The following is a 25068-nucleotide window of genomic DNA, read 5'->3' as shown; positions in this document are numbered from 1 at the left end:
GTGTTAGTCTCTGGTTCGGATCCAGTGTGTGGGCTGGCTTGGGCTGGACCTCTCTCTCTCTCTCTCTCTCTCTCTCTCTCTCTCTCTCTCTCTCTCTCTCTCTCTCTCAGAAGAATGGAAACCATCCAGAACACATCATTACTGACATAGAACCGGACCACAGAACTGTTCCACCTGGGAGTTCCACCTAGATCTGTTTCCTTCTCCCATTGGTTTTCCTCGCAAGGCTCAGCCTATCCCCGGGCCATGGTCCGGGGTAACCATGGTTACGCAGTGTTGTGTTTACTAGTGGACAGGACTACCGAACCCGCTTAGCAACCAGCGCTGGGACATGGCAACCTGAGCGTTCTAGCAGGTTGAGTCTTTCCGTCCGTGTGACAGAACACTTTGTTTGTTTCCTGCTCTCAGGTTGTTTACTTCATGGGTTTCACTTGCCCAGGTTTACTGCTGACTCAGTGTTACTGTACGCTAATCATTATTCACAGGTAATGACATTTCTTAGGGAAGTACAGCGAAATCTAAATAAACAAAATGGTGCATGTTTACTTTCAAGTTCAGTGAAAAGTTTGTTTATATTCCTCACAGCCTACCGGTACAGTTAGGGTAGGTTTTCCTACAGCAGTTAGTAAAACAGATGTAGTACTGTAGATAAGTGAGTCCTCCTCACAGACTGTGTGGATGTGTCTGATCACACTGAGAGAGGGGCTCTGTTGGTCTTGGTGTTGGGTCAGGTATAAGGTATAGTCAGGGAGTCAGGTGGCTGAGTGGTTAGGGAATCAGGTGGCTGAGTGGTTAGGAAATCGGGTGGCTGAGTGGTTAGGGAATCGGGCTAGTAATCTGAAGGTTGCCAGGTCGATTCAAAATTCAAGTTCAAATGACGTTGTGTTTTTGGGCAAGGCACTTGACCCTACTTGCCTCGGGGGAATGTCCCTGTACTTACTGTAAGTCGCTCTGGATAAGAGCGTCTGCTAAATGACTAAATGTAAATGTATAAAAACAACAGCTCTGTAGCTAGCTGGGCAAGATGGACGCCTCCTCAGAACCCAATAAACACCTGTGATGAAGACGTGCTTGGCTTGAGCTTGACCGAACATCCCATAATATCATGAGTTAACCTCACCTGAACTCCGTGTAGAGAGAATAGAGGAAATCACTCACACTAAGACCTCCCCCCCAGTACAGGAACTTGACTGGAGTTTGTTTTCACAAGGGGAGAAGTTGAAGGGCACATTTGGAGCCTAACTGATAAACTTAAAAATAAAGTTTCAGTTAAAATGAATAAACATGCTGTGTTTTATGGAAAATTCATTAAATATAGTCTACTGATGGATGTCTTTCATTGCCTTGATACAGAAGGTGAAACAAGCTTGTTGGCTACATTATTCTTGAATGTTCCCAGATGGCTAAAACATGAGCTTCTTTCAAATTGCTTTAATTAATTCATAACTTGGGGAAAACATCACAATTACCCTAAAAATACATCTGCAGAGAAATTATATTCATTTTCCATCTTTCTAAATGTTCTCCTGGCAGTTCCCAGTCCTCCGGGCTTCCAGTAATTGTCTTTTAAACACACGCTCAATGTTCCCCCTTGTACAAGATGTGCCGGCTTGGATGTGAAGTAAAGGGCGTCTGTCCTCTGCTGTGGAACTGCATGTGCTCTCATAACCTCTCCTCTCTTGACGACCACCACCATCAGTCACGGTTCTATCTTGGACCTTGACGGCCGCATCTCTATCAGCAGGATGGGAAATGCCTGTTCTGTGTTCGATCCGAGCGGTGCGGTGGGTAGGTAGTTAGGTTTCGGGGGACAAACTCAGTTTCATTCAATCAACGCTCCAGTGTTTTTTTTCTTTGATTTGTTGCTCTGCAGACAGAGATTCTGTCGGTTGGAAGATATTGAGACTTGCTCTCTGAAAGGTGCTGTGTTAGCAAGCAACACTGATGAATATAAAGAAACCCCCCCATCCACACCCAGGGTGGAAAGGCGGCACACTCAGCAGCTAGTTTGTATCTGTCCCGCGGCGGCTAGCTGCTAACAAGTGGCTGGAGAGCTGTAAGAGGATTCAATGTGCTCACAGGTTTATCCTTCCGCACGCTTCATTCCATCACTCTGCTGAGGTCTGGATGGGAGAGATGGGATTTTTTACTTGTCGTTAATATTCACTGTATGACTTCAGTCGCCGAAAGAGATGTTTTTTTATCGACGCCTGCAAGTCAGGTGGCTGAGCGGTGAGGGAATCGGGCTAGTAATCAGAAGGTTGCTGGTTCGATCCCCGGCTGTGCCAAAGGACGTTGTGTCCTTGGGCAAGGCACTTCACCCTACTTGCCTCGGGGGGAATGTCCCTGTACTTACTGTAAGTCGCTCTGGATAAGAGCGTCTGCTAAATGACTAAATGTAAAGTGTAATGTAAGTCGCCAGATGCGAAACCATCAATTTTTAATACAGTTTGTCAAGACGTTTACTTAAAGAAATAATATCCTATGTTTTTTTTCATGTGTGAGTGTGTGAGTGTGTGTGTGTGTGTGTGTGTGTGGAAGTGTGTGTGTGCACCAGTGGGTGCCAAAGACAATGCAGGGACCTCCCTCCTGGAGGGTCCAGGCTAGAAGAGGGAAGGCAGGGGCAGGGTCGAGGGGGCAGGGGGCATTTTTCCAGACCAGACTAATTAAAAGCACTAAAACACTTGACCCCATTAACTGCTAATGTAACCTTCCTCCTCCTCTTTCTCTTTCTACTCTTTCTCTTTCTCTTCTTCCACCACTTCCTACTCCACTCTTCATCCTCCTTTCATTTCCTTTCTCGTCCTCTTCTTCAGTCCCAGCAGTCACAGCTCACATAACTCACACTCTCCCTCCCTCTGTTCTCTTTTTCTTCCTCTCCTCTCCCTCTCTCCCTCCCTCTCTCCTTCTTCCCCTCTCTCCCTCCCCTGTGCCCCTGTCTCTCTCCCTCTCTCTCTCCTTCTTCATCTCTCTCCCTCCCCTGTGCCCCTGTCTCTCTCCCTCTCTCTCTCCTTCTTCCTCTCTCTCCCTGCCCTGTGCCCCTGTCTCTCTCCCTCTCTCTCTCCTTCTTCCTCTCTCTCCCTCCCCTGTGCCCCTGTCTCTCTCCCTCTCTCTCGGTCTCTCTCCCCTCATACCCCCTCCAGTGTTCCCTCCAGTGTTCCCTCCCTCCATCCCTCCGTCGTCTCCATCTCGCTGGAATGCTTTGTAATTAGAAGGAACGATCCCTTCCGCGCAAAGATTATTTTTATTCGCTGTTATTTTTACCCTCCTCTCTTCCTCTTTTTTTGCTCCTCGCTTCCTTGTGTGTATTTTCTCTTGTAAGAGTTAATTAGCACCAACGGTGTCTCTCTCCTGGTCCAACTATGGTAAAAACAGCCGTATATGAAGCCTAACCCATATACGTTTGGGTTTCCATACAGATTTGAATCGGATATGTGTTTGCTTTATCTCTCCATAATCACACTCCTTCTTTGCTTTCACCCCCCAGGCCCATAGCCAGGCACAGACTATCTTGTCTCATTATTAGTTCATGAGACGAAGTAGGAGTTTGGTTTACTGCTTCCCTTGGAAGACAATACACAGTATAGGTGTTGAAGAGGGTCCATACAGAGTCCATACAGAGTCCATGCAGAGTCCATGCAGAGTCCATACAGAGTCCATACAAAGTCCATGCAGAGTCCATGCAGAGTCCATACAGAGTCCATACAAAGTCCATGCAGAGTCCATACAGAGTCCATACAGAGTCCATACAGAGTCCATACAGAGTCCATGCAGAGTCCATGCAGAGTCCATACAGAGTCCATACAGAGTCCATACAGAGTCCATGCAGAGTCCATGCAGAGTCCATGCAGAGTCCATACAGAGTCCATACAGAGTCCATGCAGAGTCCATGCAGAGTCCATACAGAGTCCATACAGAGTCCATGCAGAGTCCATGCAGAGTCCATGCAGAGTCCATACAGAGTCCATGCAGAGTCTATGACTGTGACTCCAGGACTTCAGTGTTCAGAGAGTTTATACGGAGTAGAGCAGAGCAGAGTAGGACAGAGCAAAGCAGAGATAAGCACAACAAAACACACACACACACACACTCACAGAGGCTGGGCATATACTTCAACATAATAGTGATGCTTGTTCAAATAAACAGGTGTAATCACCAGCGCTTCAGGCGCTCCCCCCTGCTCACCACTGTTTTCGTCCTTCACTGGGTTCAGTGTTTGTGATCCTTCCACATGCTTAGCAGCAAGCCTTTTGTCAAGAGCATTAGTGCTCTTAACGCACACCGTTGTACTGTATAAATCAGCTAATGGTATAAGAGGTTTAAATATGAGAGGGAACTCCTGTAAGCTAGCATGGAAGGAAAGTGTTGAGTCACACAGAAGCTGGGATGAAAGTTCCACTGGAGGGAGATGCTTTTGTGTTGAGCTGTCCTGCGTGTTGGGGAGTTGTGTGTGTTGTGGTGTGTGTGTGTTGGGGTGTGTGTGTGTATTTTGGGGTGTTGTGTGTTGGGGTGTCCTGTGTGTGTTGGGATGTCTTGTGGGTGTTGGGGTATCCTGTGGGTGTTGTTGTGTTGTGTGTGTATGTGTGTGTGTGTGTGTTGGGCCTGGTTGACCGGATGCTGATCCTCAGCTCTCTGTAGCTGGATGGCCTGAACCTGCTCCTGCTAAAGGAAACATACAGTTCATCCATTAATAACTGCTCTTGTAAGCCAGCCAATGTTGCTGGGATAGTCAGCCAATAACAGTGTAAACATACACACACACACAGTCACACACACACCGTCACACACACACACAGTCACACACAGTCACACACACATGCACCTTTATTTCCTCACGGATGGACTTGGCTGAGGCTGTGTTGCTGTTGCTAAGGCCCGGTAAACAATTATGAGAGAACACATGGCTGATTAGGACAGAGTACATAAATATATATATAAACGTATATAAATATCTATTCATAAATATACATGTGGTGGGGCAGATACTAGGTCACCCTCAGTCACCCTGAAAGCTTTCCTACAGACCAGTGTGTGTGTGGGGGGGGGGGTGAGTGTGTGTATGAGTGGATGTGTGTGTGTGTGTGTGCGTGTATCACCTGTTGAGGCCCGAGCTAATGTTAGTGTCGTAACCCAGCGTGTAAATGACCCCTGAACCGCGGGGATCCCATCCTCCTGGCAACACCACCGCACCACACAGATGTAGAGCTGACAAGAGCAGAGGGAGCACGGCTCATCCAGAGTGAAGCGTTATTAGGAGTCCATTCTGTTTCTTTAATGTCTATGATCAGAACAGCCAGTGACCTGTGACGCCCTGGCATATTTGCGGTTGTATTAATCAATGGGGGGTTGCTGGGAGATTTCTGTTCTAATTGGAGCTGTGGATGTCTGGGTGGGAGACCAGCTTCCTTCCTGTGGCAGAATGGAAGCTGCTGATTGGGCAGCCCTTGGGACATTGGAGATGTGATTGGGCGTGTGCTTTCAGCCAGTGTATTTTGTGTGTGCGTCTGTGTGTGTGTGTACGTGTTTGTGTTTGTGTGTGTGTTCATCTGTGTGTGTGTGTGTGTGCTCTATTCAGAGCCTCATCAGAGTGCAGGCCGTGCAGGGCTCCCTGCTCTCTCGTGAGCCTCAGAGCTCATTTCCTCCACAAACTATTGTTGTACCTCCCCAGGGGTCTCTCTCTCTCTCTATCTCTCCCTCCCTCTTTTTCTCCTTCTCTCTCTCTCCCTTCCTTTATTCCTCCCTCCTCCCTATCTTGTACACCCCCAGCTTCAGATCTGGCTTCTCAAGGTGGTTTTATCAGCGAGAAGCTACCAGAGACGGCCTCATAGTGAAATGTCCCGTCCCCCCCTCCCAGGACCTTCTCCTCTCCCGCGTGTCTTGGCCTCCCAGGGCCCTTCCCTCTCTCCAGAGTGTCACCAGGGACTTAAAGTTGGCTGACAGCTCAGGAGGTTTAGGGGTATCAGAGAGAGGCTTAACATGTTCCTCTATCTGAGGAAAATGGGAACAACTCCAGTTTTAATCAGGATTATAGTCTTTCATATTCTAGAATGAAAGGCAGCAGAACGGTTCTGCCGCCCATAAGGAAGTTGTTTCAAATCCCCTCAAAGTAAGTTCAATACCAGACCAAGTTTCCGTTTCTATTAATATTTTCCTTGTTGGGCTCTGTGGCTGTTTGGACCCAGAGTGGGGGAGGGGGGGGGCTGAGGGGTGTGCAAGGAGGTGGGAGGGGTGTGGTCTCTCTCTCTCTCTCTCTCTCTCTCTCTCTCTCTCTCTCTCTCTCTCTCTCTCTCTCTCTCTCTCCCTCTCTCTCTCTCTCTCTCTCTCTCTCTCTCTCTCTCTCTCCCTCCCTCCCTCTCTCTCTCTCTCTCTCTCTCTCTCTCTCTCTCTCTCTCTCGGTAGGAGGGGTGTGTAAGTGTGTGCTGGAGGCTGGGAGACCCTAGGTCTAGAGCCTAATGTGTTTGGATGGCAGGACGAACACAGCAGGGGCTGCACTGGGAGCCTCCCTGGCCAACACAGACAGGAGCACAGACAGGAGCACAGACGGAGCACAGACAGGAGCACAGACAGGAGTGGCACAACTGGAAATACAATATGTCTGGCTCTGACTGGGACACGCACACAAAGCCACACATACACACACACACACACACACACACACACAGTCACACACATATACACACACACACACACACACACACACACACATACACACACACACACACACACACACATACACACACACACACACACACACACACACATATATACACACACACACACACATATACACACACACACACACAACACACACATATACACACACACACACACATATACACACACACACACACACAAGGCCACAGATACAGACAAGAGATGCAGACAATTACACACACACACACACACACACACACACACACACACACACACACAGACTGACAGACACCAATGGAAACAGAGGTGCAGACATGCCTGGCAGTGGAAAAGTACTGGCCAGTCTGACTACATGGGGTCCCAGACCACACCAGTCCCATTCCTATTTAACTTTAGAGATGTGGAAAATGTGCCTAATGTATAATGATGACATGTCTTATCCTCATGCTTGGCAGCTGAAGTCTGGACACCGGACATGATCATATAGATTTCTGAAAGCTGTCTCCATGTTTGGACGTTCTGACACATTGTATGTACAAGTAGCTTCAGTTCAGCATTCATATGACTATGTAATGATGAGAACAGTTTGTGGATAAAAGTAAAAACAGTTAGAAAATAATACGATTCATAAAGGATTTTGAAACAGCAAGGGTAACCCAGATAATCACCTCAGATCAGCATCAGATATGACAGAATCTCTGAACCCACCTCAGATCAGTGAGAACAAGCTGTCATCAGCTCTACTTTAAACGCAGCCACGATGCAGAGTAAGCTACAGCAGCAGAATATAGCTGCAGAATAACTGTAAACACACAACCCAAGTATTGTATTATTAATTCTCAATAATGGTGGTGCAGAGGTTCTGAGTGAAGGCAGCCTTCGGCCATGTGTCCACATAGAGAGCAGCTTGTGAGGAATCTAATAGGAAGCTAATGGATGTTTAATAGCTGCAGTGGTTCTTGTGGTCCAGCGGTAGAGCAGCTTTTACTGCAAGACTTCCACAGCACGTACCTGGTGTAACACACTCCAATGAAGACTGATCTTCCAGCCTTCTCTAATGATGTTATTATGCTAGGTAGCTAACACCAGGCTGGAACAATGGCCGGATTGTGGTGGATGTGTTCTTCTGGTGGCTGGGCCTGGCTGGCTGTGTGTGGCTGGCCCCATGCCAGAGCGAGGGTGGGGACTGGGATGAAGCTGGAGGGATGGAGCCTGGTTGCCGTGGGGCGGAGCTGGCATCCAACCCTAGCAGGAAGGCCTCACTGTCGTCATGTGTGGTCAGGTGGCTGAGCGGTTTGAGGAATCGGGCTAGTAATCTGAAGGTTGCCAGTTCGATTCCCGGCCGTGTCAAATGACGTTGTGTCCTTGGGCAAGGCACTTCACCCTACTTGCCTCGGTCCCTGTACTTACTGTAAGTCGCTCTGGATAAGAGCGTCTGCTAAATGACTAATGTGGTCACTTCTGTTGTGGGTTAGAGAGGTCTGCAGAGTCTGACCTGAGAGGTTCCCTCCTGCAGCTTGATCAGATTCAGAGCAAGGACTTGGCCATGATGTCAGTTAGTGATGATGATGATGGAGCACGCTAGTGATGATGAAGATTCACTAGGTTAAACTTGCTGATCACCAGGAAACTTCTTCTTCTGATGAAAAGATGTTTGGACATCCTAGTACATCCCTGACCTGGGGAGAAAACAGAAAAACTCAGGACACAGTGTTGTGGAGAGCATTCGACCTACACAGTTATTTGTATGCCTTTGGGAGCGTATTCTCCGTCCATCTCCCTCATCGGAAGAGAAGTTGAGATAATGAGCTTCGTAGTTACCGAGATGTTACGTGATCGTGCAGAGCTTGCAGGATTCCAGGCTCCTACTGTGTGAAAGTGCCCCAGAGAGCCTTTGTCTGTTGGTTGACTTCACACAGTTCTAGCACAGTCGAGGACAAACGCAAGGACAGACGCGATGGGAAAAGCATTTTGACACTCTGATCCATATCCTCGGTGGGATATTTGGTATCAATTAGACTTTTGTTTCTGTCAGAGTCACATTCATGAGAAAACAGTGTCAAAACTCAGCCAGAACATTCTGTAAACCTGGTCACCAGTGACTAATCACACAATTACCTCCAGACTCCTCTGTCTGCACTGACAAATGATTTACTGAAAGAGCCTCCTATTTCTCACAAACACAGTTTACGTTTCTTTCCCCTGCCTTTGGAATTACTGCGGGACAAATTAGCGACGAGGGAATTAGCGAGCAGAAGCTAGCCAAGCTAGCAGACCCCCAGGGCACTGGCCGCTGAGCAAATGTTTGGACCTACCAAATGACTGATGGGCAGTGGGTGGTGAACAGAGGCTGAGGGCAAGCTGTACGTGTGTGTGTGTGTTGCTTACATTCCTTTACCTTTGCAGAGGTCTGTACCAAATCCAAGGTAGCCCCAGTAATTGGCCACCCTGGCTGCCCGTCATGGTGTGCCCAAGGTTAGTCATGCCGGACTAATGATGACATGAAGAATATGAGTAGAAAGCAGAACCTTCACACTGACCCAGGAGCCTGGAGTCTGGCCAGTTCACAGGAGACAAGCTGACCTCACAACACAACCTTGCACTTTGTTCTGTGTGTTCAATCACCTCCATAACCCCCCCCCCCCACCCATCAGATAACTCTTAAGATCTGAAACCAACTGTGCACATACACACATCACGCCATCAAATATCCAATTAGTCCTGAAATTACGCCAGACTATCACATATGCATAACAAAGGATTCAGGGTCAAGGAGTTTGTGTGAAGTTTGTTTTGCTGACACTAAGCAGGACTAGCCAGTGGGTTGGATAGTGTGCTAAGCAGCTTCCCTCTGCTCCCTCTACTCCAGTGTTCTGGTTTCTGGTTTCATCTGTTTGTAGTGGAACCCTGGAGGGAGATACCTAGACCTATATAACACACTCTGATGGAACTCCACTTGTGTATATATGTGAGTCATCTAGTTATCGCTTATATTTCCCCCCTCAGAGCACATACAGTACATACACATACACATCTAGGTGTGTACACATCTAGGCGTGTACTGTGAGTGTGGATGATGCCTCTGTGACGGAGTCTCTATCTGGGATGGCTGCGGACATATACAGGGTTGTTAGTACAGCTCCTCGAAATTCTCCTGCTGCTCGTGAAACTAGGTGCAGAGTTCTGCAGCAGAGCTTATAGTCTCTCACTGGGTAAAATCTCTCTCTCCCTCTTTCCCACTCTCTCTCCACCCTCTTGCCCTGTGTTCATTTCCTGAGGTAGGATCACGGAGTGCTCGTCGCTCTGGGAGTGGAAGATCATTAAAAGTGAGGGAGTCAGGTGGCTGAGCGGTTAGAGAATCGGGCTAGTAATCAGAAGGTCGCCGGTTCGATTCCCGGCCGTGTCAAATGACGTTGTGTCCTTGGGCAAGGCACTTCACCTTACTTGCCTCGGGGGGAATGTCCCTGTACTTACTGTAAGTCGCTCTGGATAAGAGCGTCTGCTAAATGACTAAATATAATACAAATATAAATATATAAAAGTCAACGAAGGACAAAATGTATATTTTCCGGATGCTAGTCCAGCTAGCTACTTGAAACAAAATGGACACTGTGTGCAGCCTTAGGACCAGTAAGGTTTAGTTCAATTACGAGCTTTCATAGTGAGTGTGACAGGTGTAGAGTATAGCAACAGCGTCCAGCCTCACTGTAAGGCCGAGGTAGAGGGTTAAGGCCCTTGCACACTGAGTGCGAAATTTTTGTATGCGTTTTTTCGCAATCGTCAGCCTCAACATTCGGTGGCTCTGAATTGCCAAAAAAGCTATCAAAATGCTGGCTATGGATGCGAATACGCAGAAAATCGAACCCGATCCGAACTTTTTTTTGACGGAGGAAAGTTTCGGAGGCAGTGTGTAAGCGCGATTGACTTAACGTGAGGTCCTATAAATTTTTTAACGTGCGAACATTTCGGATACGAATTTCGGACTCAGTGTGCAATGGCCTTTACTGCTGGGTGACAGTGCAAAGCTTTAAGGGGATACAGTGGAGGGATTTTGGGAGGGTTTCAGAACTTGCGGCATGTTATTGGGAACAACAGGCTTTCATAAGCTGGAGAAAGGAGGATAGTGAGAGAATGTGTGTGGGTTTGTCTGTGTTTGAGAGTGAGCAAGTGTGTCTGTGAGCATGTACTGTGTGTGTGTGTGGGTGTGTGTGCGTGAGCCTGTGCGTGTGTGTGTGTGTGTTACGGGCTTGAGGAAGAGAAAGTTGAGGTGATTTATGAGTCAGTCGGTGGGACTATCCCTCTGAGTCTGAAATAGAACTAGCTGACGACCTAACCACAGATGTGCATAGAATGTAAAAGCCATATTAAACCAATATTTGTCTAAGTCTGAAGTGTAGCTCACTGCTTCCCATTATGATTAGAGACAGGAGGGGAGGTGGGAGGGGGGGGGATTCCTTTTTTTAGCCATAATGATCATTTCTCTTTGAACAGCGAGCAGTTCATCAAGCCTTACAAGCAAAGGCACTCCTTCACGCACACACACACGAACATCCACACTCACTGATTGATGTTTGACCTCCTGTTGTGATGTGAGTACTAAAGAAAGCGGAAATATTCTTGCAGATATCCACAGCATAATTGCCTAGTTAATATGTCTATTATAATGCAGACTCATCACTGTTTACCAGACCCCTCTCCCTTCCTCCTGTGTGCTCAGCCACAGGACCGATGAAGCCTCATTGTGTGGAAGTCTTATTGCAGCTACTTTTTATTAGATTCTTATGACAATTGATATCCTTCTAGAGCAGAGAGATGAAGCCGAGTATGTGTCAGGAAGTTAAATAGGATCCACCAGGATGCCTGTCTCTCTATGCAAATCAGAGACATCATGTTTTGTATTTTAAAAGGCATTGAATACTTAATATTGAAATTTAAACACCACCGAATTTGGTTTTGAATTCACCTCTTAAAAATCAGATCAAAAACGTACTTTACTGTTCAAGTTTCGAATGGTGAAATTCAGATCCCCAAAATTCTAACCCAAAAAATCTGAAAAGATTTGAAAAAGAAAAATTCTGATACCACAAGATTTTCTAAGCAAAGAAATTTGAGGCAAAAAAATGCAAATTCACTTCTCCGGGAAGGGTCCGACTGCAGACCTCTCTCCTCAGGCCCCTCTCATCCAGGTGTAGCTGCAGGCAGTCATACATGCAGATCAGTCATACAGTCACAGCCTGGGGTCTGAGGAGAGAGGTCTGGTCGGAGAAAAGCAATACCTTCCCTTCCCTCCACCACCACCTTCTTCCCTTTCTCCTTCTCTCCCTTCCTCCTTCTCTCCCTCCATCTTCTCTCCTCATACTTTCTCACCCTCCACCTTCTCTCACCTCCATCTTTCTAACTCTGACCTGCAGTTTGGGTATAGGAAGAAAAAAAAATCTAGATTTCTGATTTCTAGAAGAGCATATACCTATTGGCATACCAATACCAGTCTGAATAACATACAAACTGTAAGTTATGAAGGACCTACATTTGATGCTGTCCATCTTTAGGTGGACTGGCATTAAACCAATTAAAACTGGAGGAAAAAGAGGACAGATCAGCTCACATCCACTGTGTGTGTACGCACGCACACACGTGTGTGTGTGTGTCTGTGTTGTACCTGGTTCTGGCTGGCTGTAAGAAGAGAATGATGAGCCGAACAGCCCGAGGCAGAGTGGAGCTGTCAGTCTCCATGTGGCTGTTTGGTTTGGCTAGCAGGCTAGCAGCTGGGATGAAGGTGAGTGTTCTCTACCTCTCTGCCACCTGACAGACAGGTATGAAGCCCAGCTGTCTCTCGAGCGCAGCGGGATGCGGCCTGCTCTCTGACACTCAGACAGAGGCAGAAAGAAACGAGAGACCGGAGAGAGGAGAGTAAGTAGAAGGAGAGGGTAGGAGAGGGTCGGAGAGGGGTAAGAGGAGAGGGGAGAGTAGGTAGGAGAAGAGGGGAGAGGGTAGGAGAGAGGGAAGAGGAGAGGGGAGAGTAGGTAGGAGAAGAGGGGAGAGGGTAGGAGAGAGGGAAGAGGAGAGGGGAGAGTAGGTAGGAGAAGAGGGGACAGGGTAGGAGAGAGGGAAGAGGAGAGGGTAGAGTAGGTAGGAGAAGAGGGGAGAGGGTAGGAGAGAGGGAAGAGGAGAGGGTAGGAGAGGGGGAAGAGGAGAGGGGAGAGAAGGTACTGCAGGAGATATGGAGATAAGATGGTGGAAAGGGTATAATACAGGAGAAAACATTGGATATACAGACGGATTAAGAAAGAGAGAAGTGAAGAGAGGGACTATCTCCTCCACATTGTGAAAGGGAGAGTAATGACGCTCATTGAAGGCCGGTGGTTAAGGAGCACACTGTCAAGTTAGGCATCAGTCACAGGACAAACACAGATGTTGGCCTTTTGTTTGGCCATGTCCTGTTAAGTCACAGAGAAAGCTTGGGTTTCAGTTTACTCTCTCACGGGTGTGTGGAGACGGAACACACATACACATTCAGACACATCTGGAACTCACATTTAATTATACAAAAATCTGAGTGATTCCCTCTGGGTGATTGTGTAACTACATCTGTAGCCGTTAGCTAGCCAAGCTAAAGCAGTAACTACATCTGAAGACGTTCGGTTTATAGAGCCCTGGTTGTACTATCATGCCCGGGATGTAACGACCTGGTGCTGCGGTTACCGCCCACCATCTAATTACTAGCTTTTCGGTGGAATAGCTGGGTAAGGATTTGTTTCTGAAATGCGGTCTTTGCTTGCAGTCAAGAGGACCCATGCCAGAACCACAGTGTGGGCAAGGGAGGGAGGAAGCGATACTGACCAGCAAAGCAATGACACCTGTCACATTGTGACAGAGGGACAGGTAGCAGGGCAGGAGACGGTTGGTTATCACACTGCTAGGACTTCAGTTAGGATAAACGGGAGACTGGTCTGGTTTCCTTATTCAGTTATGCTGTTGTGAGCAACGAGGGGAATGGAACCAGATGATAAACCCCAGGATGTGGTGTGGAGCCTGCAGAAGGGATGGGGTGCAGCAATAAAATAGGTATGGCCAGGGGAACACTGAAACACACAGAGCATACATGGCACACTTATGCATCCGGAAATAATGATTTAATCCACACGCTCAAATATACAGCAGTTTAACATTTCTCATTCCACCTGCCAGCTATTTCCCCTCAGTAGGAGTTGTTAGTCAGGAAAACAAGTGATGCAAGACTGTTTACCAAACCTGAAACTTTCAGAGTCCTGAAGTCTGATATGACTTTCTGCATCATCTCCCTGGAGTCTCTCTCTCTCTCGCTTTTCCCCTCTCTTTTTCTCTCTCTCTCTGCTGTGTGGTGACGGTGTGTTTTTATGGGCAGTCTTGATAATCTAGCCAGTCCAAGTGGCCACAGAATGCTGATACTGAGTTATGCAGAACTCACACAAAAGACCAAGCCAGTGCTGCCAGCCCAGCAGCCTGGGTGCAGAGATTCTCCTCATACCAATGTTATTACGAAGTCCTGAGTGGATAGAGCACGGCAACAAAGGGTGGTTTCATCCCCACACTGGAACACAAACGTGTCTGGTTCAGTCTGGTAGAGGTCCAGTATGGGTGTGGTTTGGTCTGGTAAAGGTTGTGTCTGGTGGGAGGTTGTGTCTGGTGGGAGGTTGTGTCTGGTGGGAGGTTGTGTCTGGTGGGAGGTTGTGTCTGGTGGGAGGTTGTGTCTGGTGGGAGGTTGTGGTTGTCAGGCAAAGTTTGATCATTCCAGAATCACAGCACGCCAGATTCCCGATGTAGGACGGGTCCTGTTCACGATGCAGAGAGAACGAAGGGTTCTGGACAGGTCCTGATCTGACCCAGCCAGCGTCAGGGAGACCTAGTTCTGGAAGCAGAGATGGAATCAAGCCGACAGATGTACGTCAGACGTGTTCATTACGGTTGACCAGGCATAAATATGACTGTCAGGTGAATTCAAGTTTTTCCTGTGTTAGCAGTTTCAGTGAAGCCACGAGATATGGTTGGTGGACAGACTCTGCTCGCTTCTCCAGAAATAACAGCGAGCACAACGTCAATGCATAATTTCTTTTCTGACTCTGGTGACCCGACTGGAGGACACTGTTTTAAAACCCAGGAAGGAGTAGCTCTTTCTCTAAAATAGAGCAACACACACGCACACACACGCACACACACCACGCACACACACGCACACACACGCACACACACGCACACACACCACGCACACACATGCACACGCACGCACACGCACGCACACACAGGCACACACGCACACACACACACACACACACCACGCACACACATGCACACGCGCACAAACGCACGCACACACACGCACACACAAGCTCACAGAGCTTCAGATTCCTTCTGTCTCTGGCACCAGGGTCTGCTGTGACATCACTGACCCCGAGGAAGCCAACTTTCCTATTTTTGGTGAGAGCGAGCCAGAAACCCCCCTCCCTCTCTCTCTCTCTTTTCTTTCTTTCACTCTCGTATTCTTCAAGACCTTTTACAGTGTACACTCACTCACGCACGCACGCAGGCACACACCGACTGTGTGGACCCTGGATAAGGGGGAGACAGGGGGGTAGCTGAGTAGGACCCTGGATAAGGGGGAGACAGGGAGACTAGCTGATGGTGGGAGAGTCTCTCCTGTCTAGAATCTAAGATGCTGCTATCTTTGGAGGATGATGTCATGGTGCTATACAAGGACCAGTCCCTCAGCATCCCGGCTCCACTGGTCTCACTGGTCTCACTGGTCTCACTGGTTTCACTGGTCCAGTATCCACTGGTCTCACTGGTTTCACTGGTCCAGTATCCACTGGTCTCACTGGTCTCACTGGTCTCACTGGTCTCACTGGTCTCACTGGTCTCACTGGTTTCACTGGTCCAGTATCCACTGGTCTCACTGGTCTCACTGGTCTAGCCTGACCTCTGTTTTGATAGCCTGTATGTATCAGTATCAGTCTAGCCCTTTACTGGTCTCATCTCCACTGGTCTCTCTGACTGGGTAATATGATGGGAATACCTTTACATCTGTGGATCCAGGTCATAATAAAAGTTATAGTTCCATGTTCATTTATAACTTCCCCTACTCTGTGTGGTCTGTATCTTTTACTTCCTCCATGTATTTTCTGGCAGATGAATGTGATAGATTTCGATAAAGGGATCTATTGCATTGGATGTGAAGTCTATGGAGATCCTGACAGCGAGAGAACCTACGCGTGCATACCTTACGTGCATGCCTCTCCTAAATGACTCTGCTTGAAAGAAGTCATTTGGGAAGCATATATACATTTCCACATTAGCTCTGTTTCAAACCGCAGAGTGTTATTCTGTGCTTCCCTTGCCAGATAACCCAATCCTTTAATGGTTCTCTGCCCATGTACACTTAACCCCAGCATGGAGGAGAGCAGGGTTATTATGAACTAGCTGTGAACTGTGTCTGTCAAAACCAAATAGTCATATTCATTCTCCGCTGGTCACTCACATTCGGGTGCTAGACCTCCATTTTGTTTCATCCCTTTCTGGCGAATAGATGTTTCCAGTTGGGTCTTCCTGTTTCCTGTTGAGTCTGTTTCCTGTTGGGTCTTTCTGTTTCCTGTGGGAGGGGGGGGAGTGGGGGTTATATTAACCAGGACAGAAACCAGGACTGTCTGAACCCAGACAATAGTCTCTGGAGCCCACAGGGTAGGAGATACACATTATCCACACTAGGAGGACAGTGACAACTTCGGCAGTAACTTGGCTGTTCTGGTGATATCCATCTGTGTCTATCCCCCGGTATAGATGGAGATACCTTGTCCTGCTGTTGAGCATGCGGAGGGTTGACCTGTGTCGTTGTCTCTTGCAGGCGTCCAGGATGACTCGCTCAGATGAGGACGGGGACGTCGGCTGGGACGCCTGGGGCGCCTGGAGCGACTGCTCACGCACCTGTGGGGGCGGGGCTTCCTACTCCCTACGCAGGTGTCTCAACGGAGGGTCAGTACACACACACACACAGACACACACACACACACAGACATGCGCACACACGCCCTACTCCCTGTGCACTTGTCTCAACGGAGGGTCAGTACATACACACACACACACACAGACATACTTACACACATGAACGCACACACACGAGTGCGCACACACATACATGGAGTAAGGTACAGAGTGACACAGTGACCCTGACAGGAACCAGACTCTCCCTATGGGGTCAAGAGTGAGGAGAGGAGAATAGAGAAGATAAGAGGAGAGCAGAAAAGAAATCCGGTGCCATTCTCTATTGAGAAAATGCATTATACATAACTGCAGTCCAGAACTCCAGAAAGAATGAGACGAATATTAATGACGCAAAGCGTTTTTACCATTACTTTGCTGTATCTGTTTGTTCCTTGTAAAACCCTCGTCTTCTGTGTGGACTTGTAAATTGTGTAGATGTTGTGATTACAGTTTGTTCATCTGTCATGTACATCAGAGCCAGCACTCCAGAGAGTTTCTCTCAGCAGGCTGATGGCGATGCTTGTTCAGGAAGTGCTCCACATCACGGCCAATCAGATTCAGACTGCTCCCCTGGCAGCTGTCTTTGGGTTGTGTCCCAGCTGTGGCAGCTCTCCCATTGTTCTTGAACACAGCTCAACCTGCGCATCACCCCTACTGTTGGGACCATCGTAGCCTGCCTGCCAAAGTAGAATTAACAACTGTTTTACTGCACAAGTTTCAACCACACGAACCACACGGGCTACTAAACCTGGATGATTGGCAGAAGGGATTATGGACAGAATTCAGCATCCTTTGAGGCCGAGAATAAGAAAAACAACTCTATACGCCCACGCGAGCTGTCCATAGAATACAAGCCTGTAGCGCCAGAGATGGGTTTTGTCTATTCTTCCTCCTGTCCTTTTTGAGTAACACTTAGAAGGGTGTTGGATTGATACACATTTTTACATTTTATTCATTTAGCAGACACCTTTATCCGTAGCGTACAGGGATCAGATATGATGCATAGTAGCCACTGTTTTCACTGGTCAGAGTCAAGAAAGGGTCTGTATTCACTAGGCACATCGCTAATCATATCTCAGCTACCAGGCAAGGTAAGCTAAAATGAATATGGTATTTGGACTGTCGTGGTGCTTCACTCCAGTTTCGTACGTATTCTTACGTATTCAGAATTTATTTGAATATGTAAGGTCACTCACTGTCCGGGACCGCGATTGTTTATTGAATAAGTTAACTTATTGAAGAACCAGATTGACCGACCCGTACACGCTCACTCAATTTGAGTGAGCAAGGCCCAAAGACAACCATGTAGCTACAAGGCATGGATCCTTGTAAATAGAACAAGCAACTACATACTTCTATACTCTTTGCTGCAACTGAATTTAACCACAGTGGGCTTCACTGAGTCTATACTCTTTGCTGCAACTGAATTTAACCACAGTGGGCTACACTGAGTAACAGCCAATACAAACGGCACTGCGACAGCACAACTAATAACACATTATTTACTTTTACAAGTGCAGAATAGATTGCATTCACTGCACAGCAAAAACCCTGTGTCTTACTACAGAGCACCAAATGTGGACTTGCCATCTGGCGTGTTGTTGCTATGAAACGCTTGAAGGGGGCCACTGCCGGAACAGTTGCTCAACAAATGTTTACTCAATTTATTCAAAAAACTAATATATATATATGAATCTACACAGCCTTTGCCCCCAGTTTAAAATTAAGGTAGTTTTTTTTTTTTTTTGCGTTTATATGTTAGGACAAGTTATAACTTCTGATACCGATGCTGTGTAGGGGGAGGCTTATCTGCTGGTTGTCAATAACATCACAACGATTGGTTCAGAAACTCACTCTCTTGGTTGTTACCTATGATGGTCTTGTTTTTCCTCTGTGGATAGAATTACAGTCTACTTACCCAGGAATGTCTCCTTTTTGCAACAATGGTGGAGATGAATAGCTGTGCAATCAAAACACGTGACCTGTGTGTCTATGCTGGTTGTTTGATGTTTGATGAGATGTCATCTTGCAACTCCTGTGGAGTCTGTGATGTCCGAGCAGAGTAATTCAGACCCCTGCTAGTCTCCGAGCCTGCTAGCCTCCCTTAGCAGCAGCAAGTCTGCTAGTGATTTGGGGCTGATTTGTTCAGGATCCACGCAAGGAGATTTACTACGCTGCAATTACAGAAACCTTATTCACCACACAAGCCAGTACATCTGTTCTACTTGGATAGGCTGTGTGTGTGTGTGTGTGTGTGTGTGTGTGTGTGTAGGTTGTAAGAGGAGAGAAGTGGACAGCTAGTGTGAAAATCTAAACACAGTGTAATATGTGCTGTCTTGTTCCTGTTTCAATCTCAAAACACACCCTCGAGTAAAGGACACACACTAGTTTAACTGACACAGACATCTTCACAAGAACGAACACATATTGAGATCGAGAGCTGGGCTAGTGTATGGCTCCAGTGTTGCTTTTGGAGAGGAGAGAGACAGTGTCCACCTCCCCCCCTATCCCCCCCTCTCCCCGCCACACACACACACACACACACACACACAGACACACACACACACACACACAGACACACACAGACACACACAGACACACAGACACACACAGACACACACACACACACACACACACAGACACACACAGACACAGACACACACAGACACACACAGACACACACACAGACACACACAGACACACACAGACACACACACACACAGACACACACAGACACACACAGACACACACAGACACACACACACACACACACACAGACACACAGACACACACACACACACACACACAGACACACACACAGACACACACAGACACAGACACAGACACACACAGACACACACAGACACACACAGACACAGACACACACACAGACACACACAGACACACACAGACACACACAGACACAGACACACATACAGACACAGACACACACAGACACACACAGACACAGACACACACAGACACACACAGACACACACAGACACACACACACACACAGACACACACAGACACACACAGACACACACAGACACAGACAGACACACACACACACAGACACACACACAGACACACACAGACACACACACACACAGACACACACACACACAGACACACACAGACACACACAGACACACACAGACACACACACACTTGCTCTATTTTACCCTACACACAGCACCAGGAGGAACTATCTGTCTATAAACATATGTATGCTGTCTATAAAAACATCTGTATGCTGTCTATAAAAGTATCTGTCTGCTGTGCACACGGTATTCCACTGTTGTATCTACTGTTCTTTATTCTGCTGGTTTGTGTCTGTGTTCAGCATCCTCCCAGGCACACTGACTATGTATATATTGTCTTCTTCAGTACAGGATGAACATGCATTTCAATCTGTTACAGGGACACTCAACAGCAGGGACCTCTTTCTCTTAGCTTCCCTCTGTCTCGCTCTCTCGTTCTCTCTCTCTCGTTCTCTCTCTCTCGCTCTCTCTCTCTGCTCTCTCTCTCGCTCTCTCTCTCTCGCTCACTCTCGCTCTCTCTCGCTTGCTCTCTCTCTCGCTCACTCTCTCTCTCTCTGCTCTCTCTCTCACTCACTCTCTCTCGCTCACTCTCTCTCGCTCTCTCTCTGCTCTCTCTCAATCTCTCTGTCAGCTGTTTAAGTCTTATGTATTCATTAGAAGACAAATAGTGTATATACATACTGTATATACATTTCCACTCTGAAATAATGGTTTTATACACACACACATACATACATACATACATACATACATACATACACACACACACACTATGATGATTCATACAGGGAAGACTATTAATGGGTTCATTAATAAGGACGTATTCACACAAGGGCCCTATTTTAACGATCTGAAACGCAAGTATCAAACGCAAAACGCAAGTAACTTTGGGGGCGGGACTCTGGCGCTGTTGCTATTATACCAGCGGGATAAAAAATTGAGTCCGACACAAATCTAAAATGGGTTGGTCTGAGGTAGCAACATTACTCATAGGTGTGGTTTGGGCGTAACGTGCAATAAACCAATCAGAGCGTCATCTAACATTCATTCATCAACATTTAAGAGCAGGCGCGCTTGTTCCATGGCGGATTGCTATTATAATGGCGGATTTGCCAGGCGCAGGCCAGGAGCGGTTCACAGCTGAGGAGGCCGACGTTCTCGTTAGGGCCGTAAAAGATATAGATGTGACATTGTATGGTGATGGGAGAACCCCCCCCTAAATTATCTTCGGTTAAACAGGCGTGGGTGTAAATTAAATTTACATGTATTCATTTAGCAGACGCTTTTATCCAAAGCGACTTCCAAGAGAGAGCTTTACAAAAAGTGCATAGGTCAATGATCATAAACAACGAGATAGCCACAAAAAACATTGCGGGAAGCCAAAACATGAGCATACATTGTGATAAGCAACCAAGTAGGCCTACCAATGGGAAGAAATTGCCACAATTGTTACAAATCAAGTTCACATACATAGAGATTTAATGAAAATCTTTTTAGTGCAAGTTCATTCCCTAATTTACCGACGTGCGTCTGTGGAGAGAAAAGTCCGCTGTGCGCCGGGTGCAAAATATGAATGATACATGCGTCGGTGTACAAAGTCAATTGCGGTGGGTGTAAGATAGGGCCCTTGGTGTCAGTGCTGGTTTTGCATGGACCCAGCTGAAGGACAGTACTGTGGTCTCTGCTTGCACGTCTGTGCGAATGGGAGACCACTGGACCTTCACACCTCGACAAAGGAGCTGCTGCCAGTTTAGTTCAATGTTATTCTTTGCCAGGGGTGAAAATGTGCACTTTGTGGCAGTTAACACACACCGGGAGATTGTGTGTCGTTATTGTTGCTAACAAGGTGGAACGGAGTTTGTAGCCTGTCTATACTGTCAAAGGGAAAGGAATGTTATGGTAGAATTTAGAGAGAGAGAGAGAGAGAGAGAGAGAGGGAGAGGGAGAGAGAGGGAGAGAGAGAGAGGGAGAGGGAGAGGGAGAGGGAGAGGGAGGGAGAGGGAGGGAGAGGGAGAGGGAGAGGGAGAGGGAGAGGGAGAGGGAGAGGGAGAGGGAGAGGAGAGAGAGAGAGAGAGAGAGAGAGAGAGAGAGAGAGAGAGAGAGAGAGAGAGAGAGAGAGAGAGAGAGAGAGAGAGAGAGAGAGAGAGAAAGTGTGTGTGTGTAAGAAAGCTATAACCCAGGGTGACTGCTAGGGCTGACTTGACTCCCATTTGAATCTCTTTAAAGGACAAAACCTCTGGTGTTTTAAGAAAACAAGTGAAGAAAATCTTTTTATATAGATTCTTGGTCAGCATTATAAATCTATGTTTGTGGTTTCAACTATGTGGTTTCACATAGTTGTATTTGTGATGAAAGGAATGGGAGTTTTTTTAAATTACTTTAACAATGAATATTTTCAGTCAGGCTTAATTGTTTACTGTTGTTCTGTTGGTTTCAATTAGTTCTAACGATGTTTGGTTCTGCCTTGCTTTCCAGAAAGTGCGAAGGCAACAACATCCGCTACAGAACATGCAGCAACACAGTGAGTATGAGCGTGCAACACAAACACACACACACTGTACACACACACACAAACATGCCCACACCCACCCACACACTCATAAACACAAACACAGTGCCCACACTCTGGGTTGTAGACATATCTGTAAGTCGCTTTGGATAAAACCATCTGCTAACTGACCTATAGAGTAAACATGCTAAACAGTTCGACAAGTCTTATCAGTGTTCACTTCACTGCTTATATGTATAAAATAATCAGATTCTAGTTGTTCTCATATACAAAAGCTAGTGAGGTCTATTCACAGGTCTGTGACGGTCCACATGGTGAAGTCAACAGCTTTTATTCAGTCCATCAGTGAACAGCACCAGAATAGTCTCCCCATGTTAAAGCTGTTGTATGCGTTAAGCAGGCCAGACCACAGACACACAGCCGGTCTATTCAAAGCAACAGAGACCACCAGCACTATTCCCCCACGTCACGCCACTCCAATCAAGAGAGGAGCCTCCGAATCCTCTCTGCGCTCCACTGAAGTGGTCACGTCTGGAACTAGCGGAGCAGCAATGCTTTCAATCATAGCGAGTGGGAAGAGTTCCCAGTATAATATTTATCCCATGCCTCTCCTGGAGGAGGATAGCGAGGGCCTTCTGTAACCGGCTCGCTGTAGTCAAGGCTGTCTGTTGGCGTTTTGTCTTCCTGCGTGTTAGCGGGTGTGAGGGATGAAGGATTGTATATTTTTCTCTGACTGGGAGAGGACGATGTGCCAGGATTGATGTGTTCAGTAGGAGAGGAGGAGGTGTGCGGTGCCCTGGCTCTACAGCAGGCTGTACAAAGCCAAGGGAACCTTGAATGAAGCCTTGAAGTTGCAGTGTTTCTCAGAACCACAGTTTCTGTCGAATAAAAAAACACCACCTTCAACCAATCTTCCCATTCCTGCCCTCATCCCTTCTTTCTCTCCCTCTCTCATCCCTTCTTCCCTCTCCCTCTCTCATCCCTTCTTCCCTCTCTATATCTCATCCCTTCTTTCTCTCCCTCTCTCATCCCTTCTTTCTCTCCCTCTCTCATCCTTTCTTCCCTCTCTCTATCTCATCCCTTCTTTCTCTCCCTCTCTCATCCCTTCTTTCTCTCCCTCTCTCATCCCTTCTTTCTCTCCCTCTCTCATCCCTTCTTCCCTCTCTCTATCTCATCCCTTCTTTCTCTCCCTCTCTCATCCTTTCTTCCCTCTCTCTATCTCATCCCTTCTTTCTCTCCCTCTCTCATCCCTTCTTTCTCTCCCTCTCTCATCCCTTCTTCCCTCTCTATATCTCATCCCTTCTTTCTCTCCCTCTCTCATCCCTTCTTTCTCTCCCTCTCTCATCCCTTCTTCCCTCTCTATCTCATCCCTTCTTTCTCTCCCTCTCTCATCCTTTCTTCCCTCTCTCTATCTCATCCCTTCTTTCTCTCCCTCTCTCATCCCTTCTTTCTCTCCTCCCTCAGGACTGTCCTCCTGACTCCGGAGACTTTCGTTCCCAACAGTGCTCCGCCCACAATGACATCAAGTACCAGGGCGTGACCTATGAGTGGGTCCCCGTGCCCTACGACCCGGCCACGCCCTGCGCCCTTCACTGCCAGGCCAAGGGGCGGAGTCTCACCGTGGAGCTCGCCCCCAAGGTGCTGGACGGGACTCGTTGCCGTGCCGACGCCTTGGACATGTGCATCAGTGGAGTTTGCCAGGTGAGAGAAATCACTCCTAGGGGAGACCATGGCTCCTGCTAGGGGAGACCATGGCTCCTGCTTGAGAGACCATGGCTCCTGCTAGGGGAGACCATGGCTCCTGCTAGGGGAGACCATGGCTCCTGCTTGAGAGACCATGGCTCCTGCTAGGGGAGACCATGGCTCCTGCTAGGGGAGACCATGGCTCCTGCTAGGGGAGACCATGGCTCCTGCTAGGGGAGACCATGGCTCCTGCTAGGGGAGACCATGACTCCAGCTTGAGAGACCATGACTCCAGCTAGAGAGACCATGACTCCAGCTAGAGAGACCATGACTCCAGCTTGAGAGACCATGACTCCAGCTAGAGAGACCATGACTTCAGCTAGAGAGACCATGACTTCAGCTAGAGAGACCATGACTTCAGCTAGACAGACCACAAGGACTCTGGACACCTGCCGTGTTTCCAGATTGTGTCTTCCCCACCCAGGAGAAGCAGCCTGTTCGTGTTGGGTCAGACCACTTCTCCACCATGTAACTCATCAGGATTTCTAACAGAAGTGGTCTAGCCCAGCATCTGAGACTGTCAGAATGACACTCCAGGAAGTGAACATTTCTACCTCCTCTCCTATCATCATAAAGACTCCAGGACACCTGGTTTATTCTTAGCGCAGACGTTGTTTAATCTGACAGGAGAGTGTGAGGGAGGGGGAGGGAGAGAGAAAAGAAAGTCTACATTTCCACAGTTCTTATTCACCACATCACCTTCATGTAGTTGTCAGTATAATAGTCAGGATCAATACATATGAAGACTGACAAGAAACACAATCTGCTCTTGGTTTCACCGTCACAGATTATCTGGAAACAATGGATTGTGTCGGTTTAACTCAAATAATGAGGTGTGGGTGTAATGTGATATACATCATATTTTAGTATACAATACTGCTGGACTGCAGGTGAGTATATCAGGTGGTGTGTGAGTGTAGTTGTGTGTAAGTGTGTAAGTGTGTGTGTGTGTGTGTGGTCTTTGTTGTGAGCCTTGGCAGGGGTACATGTGGAGGTGTCAAGGTTGGGGATCCACAGCAGACAGTCTGGGACGCACTTCAGAACGGCTTCTCACATCCCTCTCATGCACTTCTGGCATTCATTAAATTAGACAAGCATGGCTTTGGC

The 25068-nt window shown here is 47.5% G+C and overlaps 1 protein-coding gene across 2 annotated transcripts in view; it reads left to right on the top strand.

Moving 5' to 3' along the window:
- Positions 1–25068, top strand: part of adamtsl3 (ADAMTS-like 3) — an 87085-nt gene that overhangs the window by 24958 nt on the left and 37059 nt on the right. For both annotated transcript variants that reach the window (XM_062471588.1, XM_062471590.1), the window contains exons 4-6: positions 16529–16656; positions 22185–22230; positions 23683–23919. In XM_062471588.1, the coding sequence (XP_062327572.1) occupies positions 16529–16656; positions 22185–22230; positions 23683–23919 (411 nt within the window). The remainder of the gene's footprint in view (positions 1–16528; positions 16657–22184; positions 22231–23682; positions 23920–25068) is intronic.

This window comes from Osmerus eperlanus, chromosome 10 (assembly GCF_963692335.1).
Source record: "Osmerus eperlanus chromosome 10, fOsmEpe2.1, whole genome shotgun sequence".
Classification (NCBI taxonomy): domain Eukaryota; kingdom Metazoa; phylum Chordata; class Actinopteri; order Osmeriformes; family Osmeridae; genus Osmerus; species Osmerus eperlanus.
This window is presented reverse-complemented; position numbering and strand designations above follow the sequence as displayed.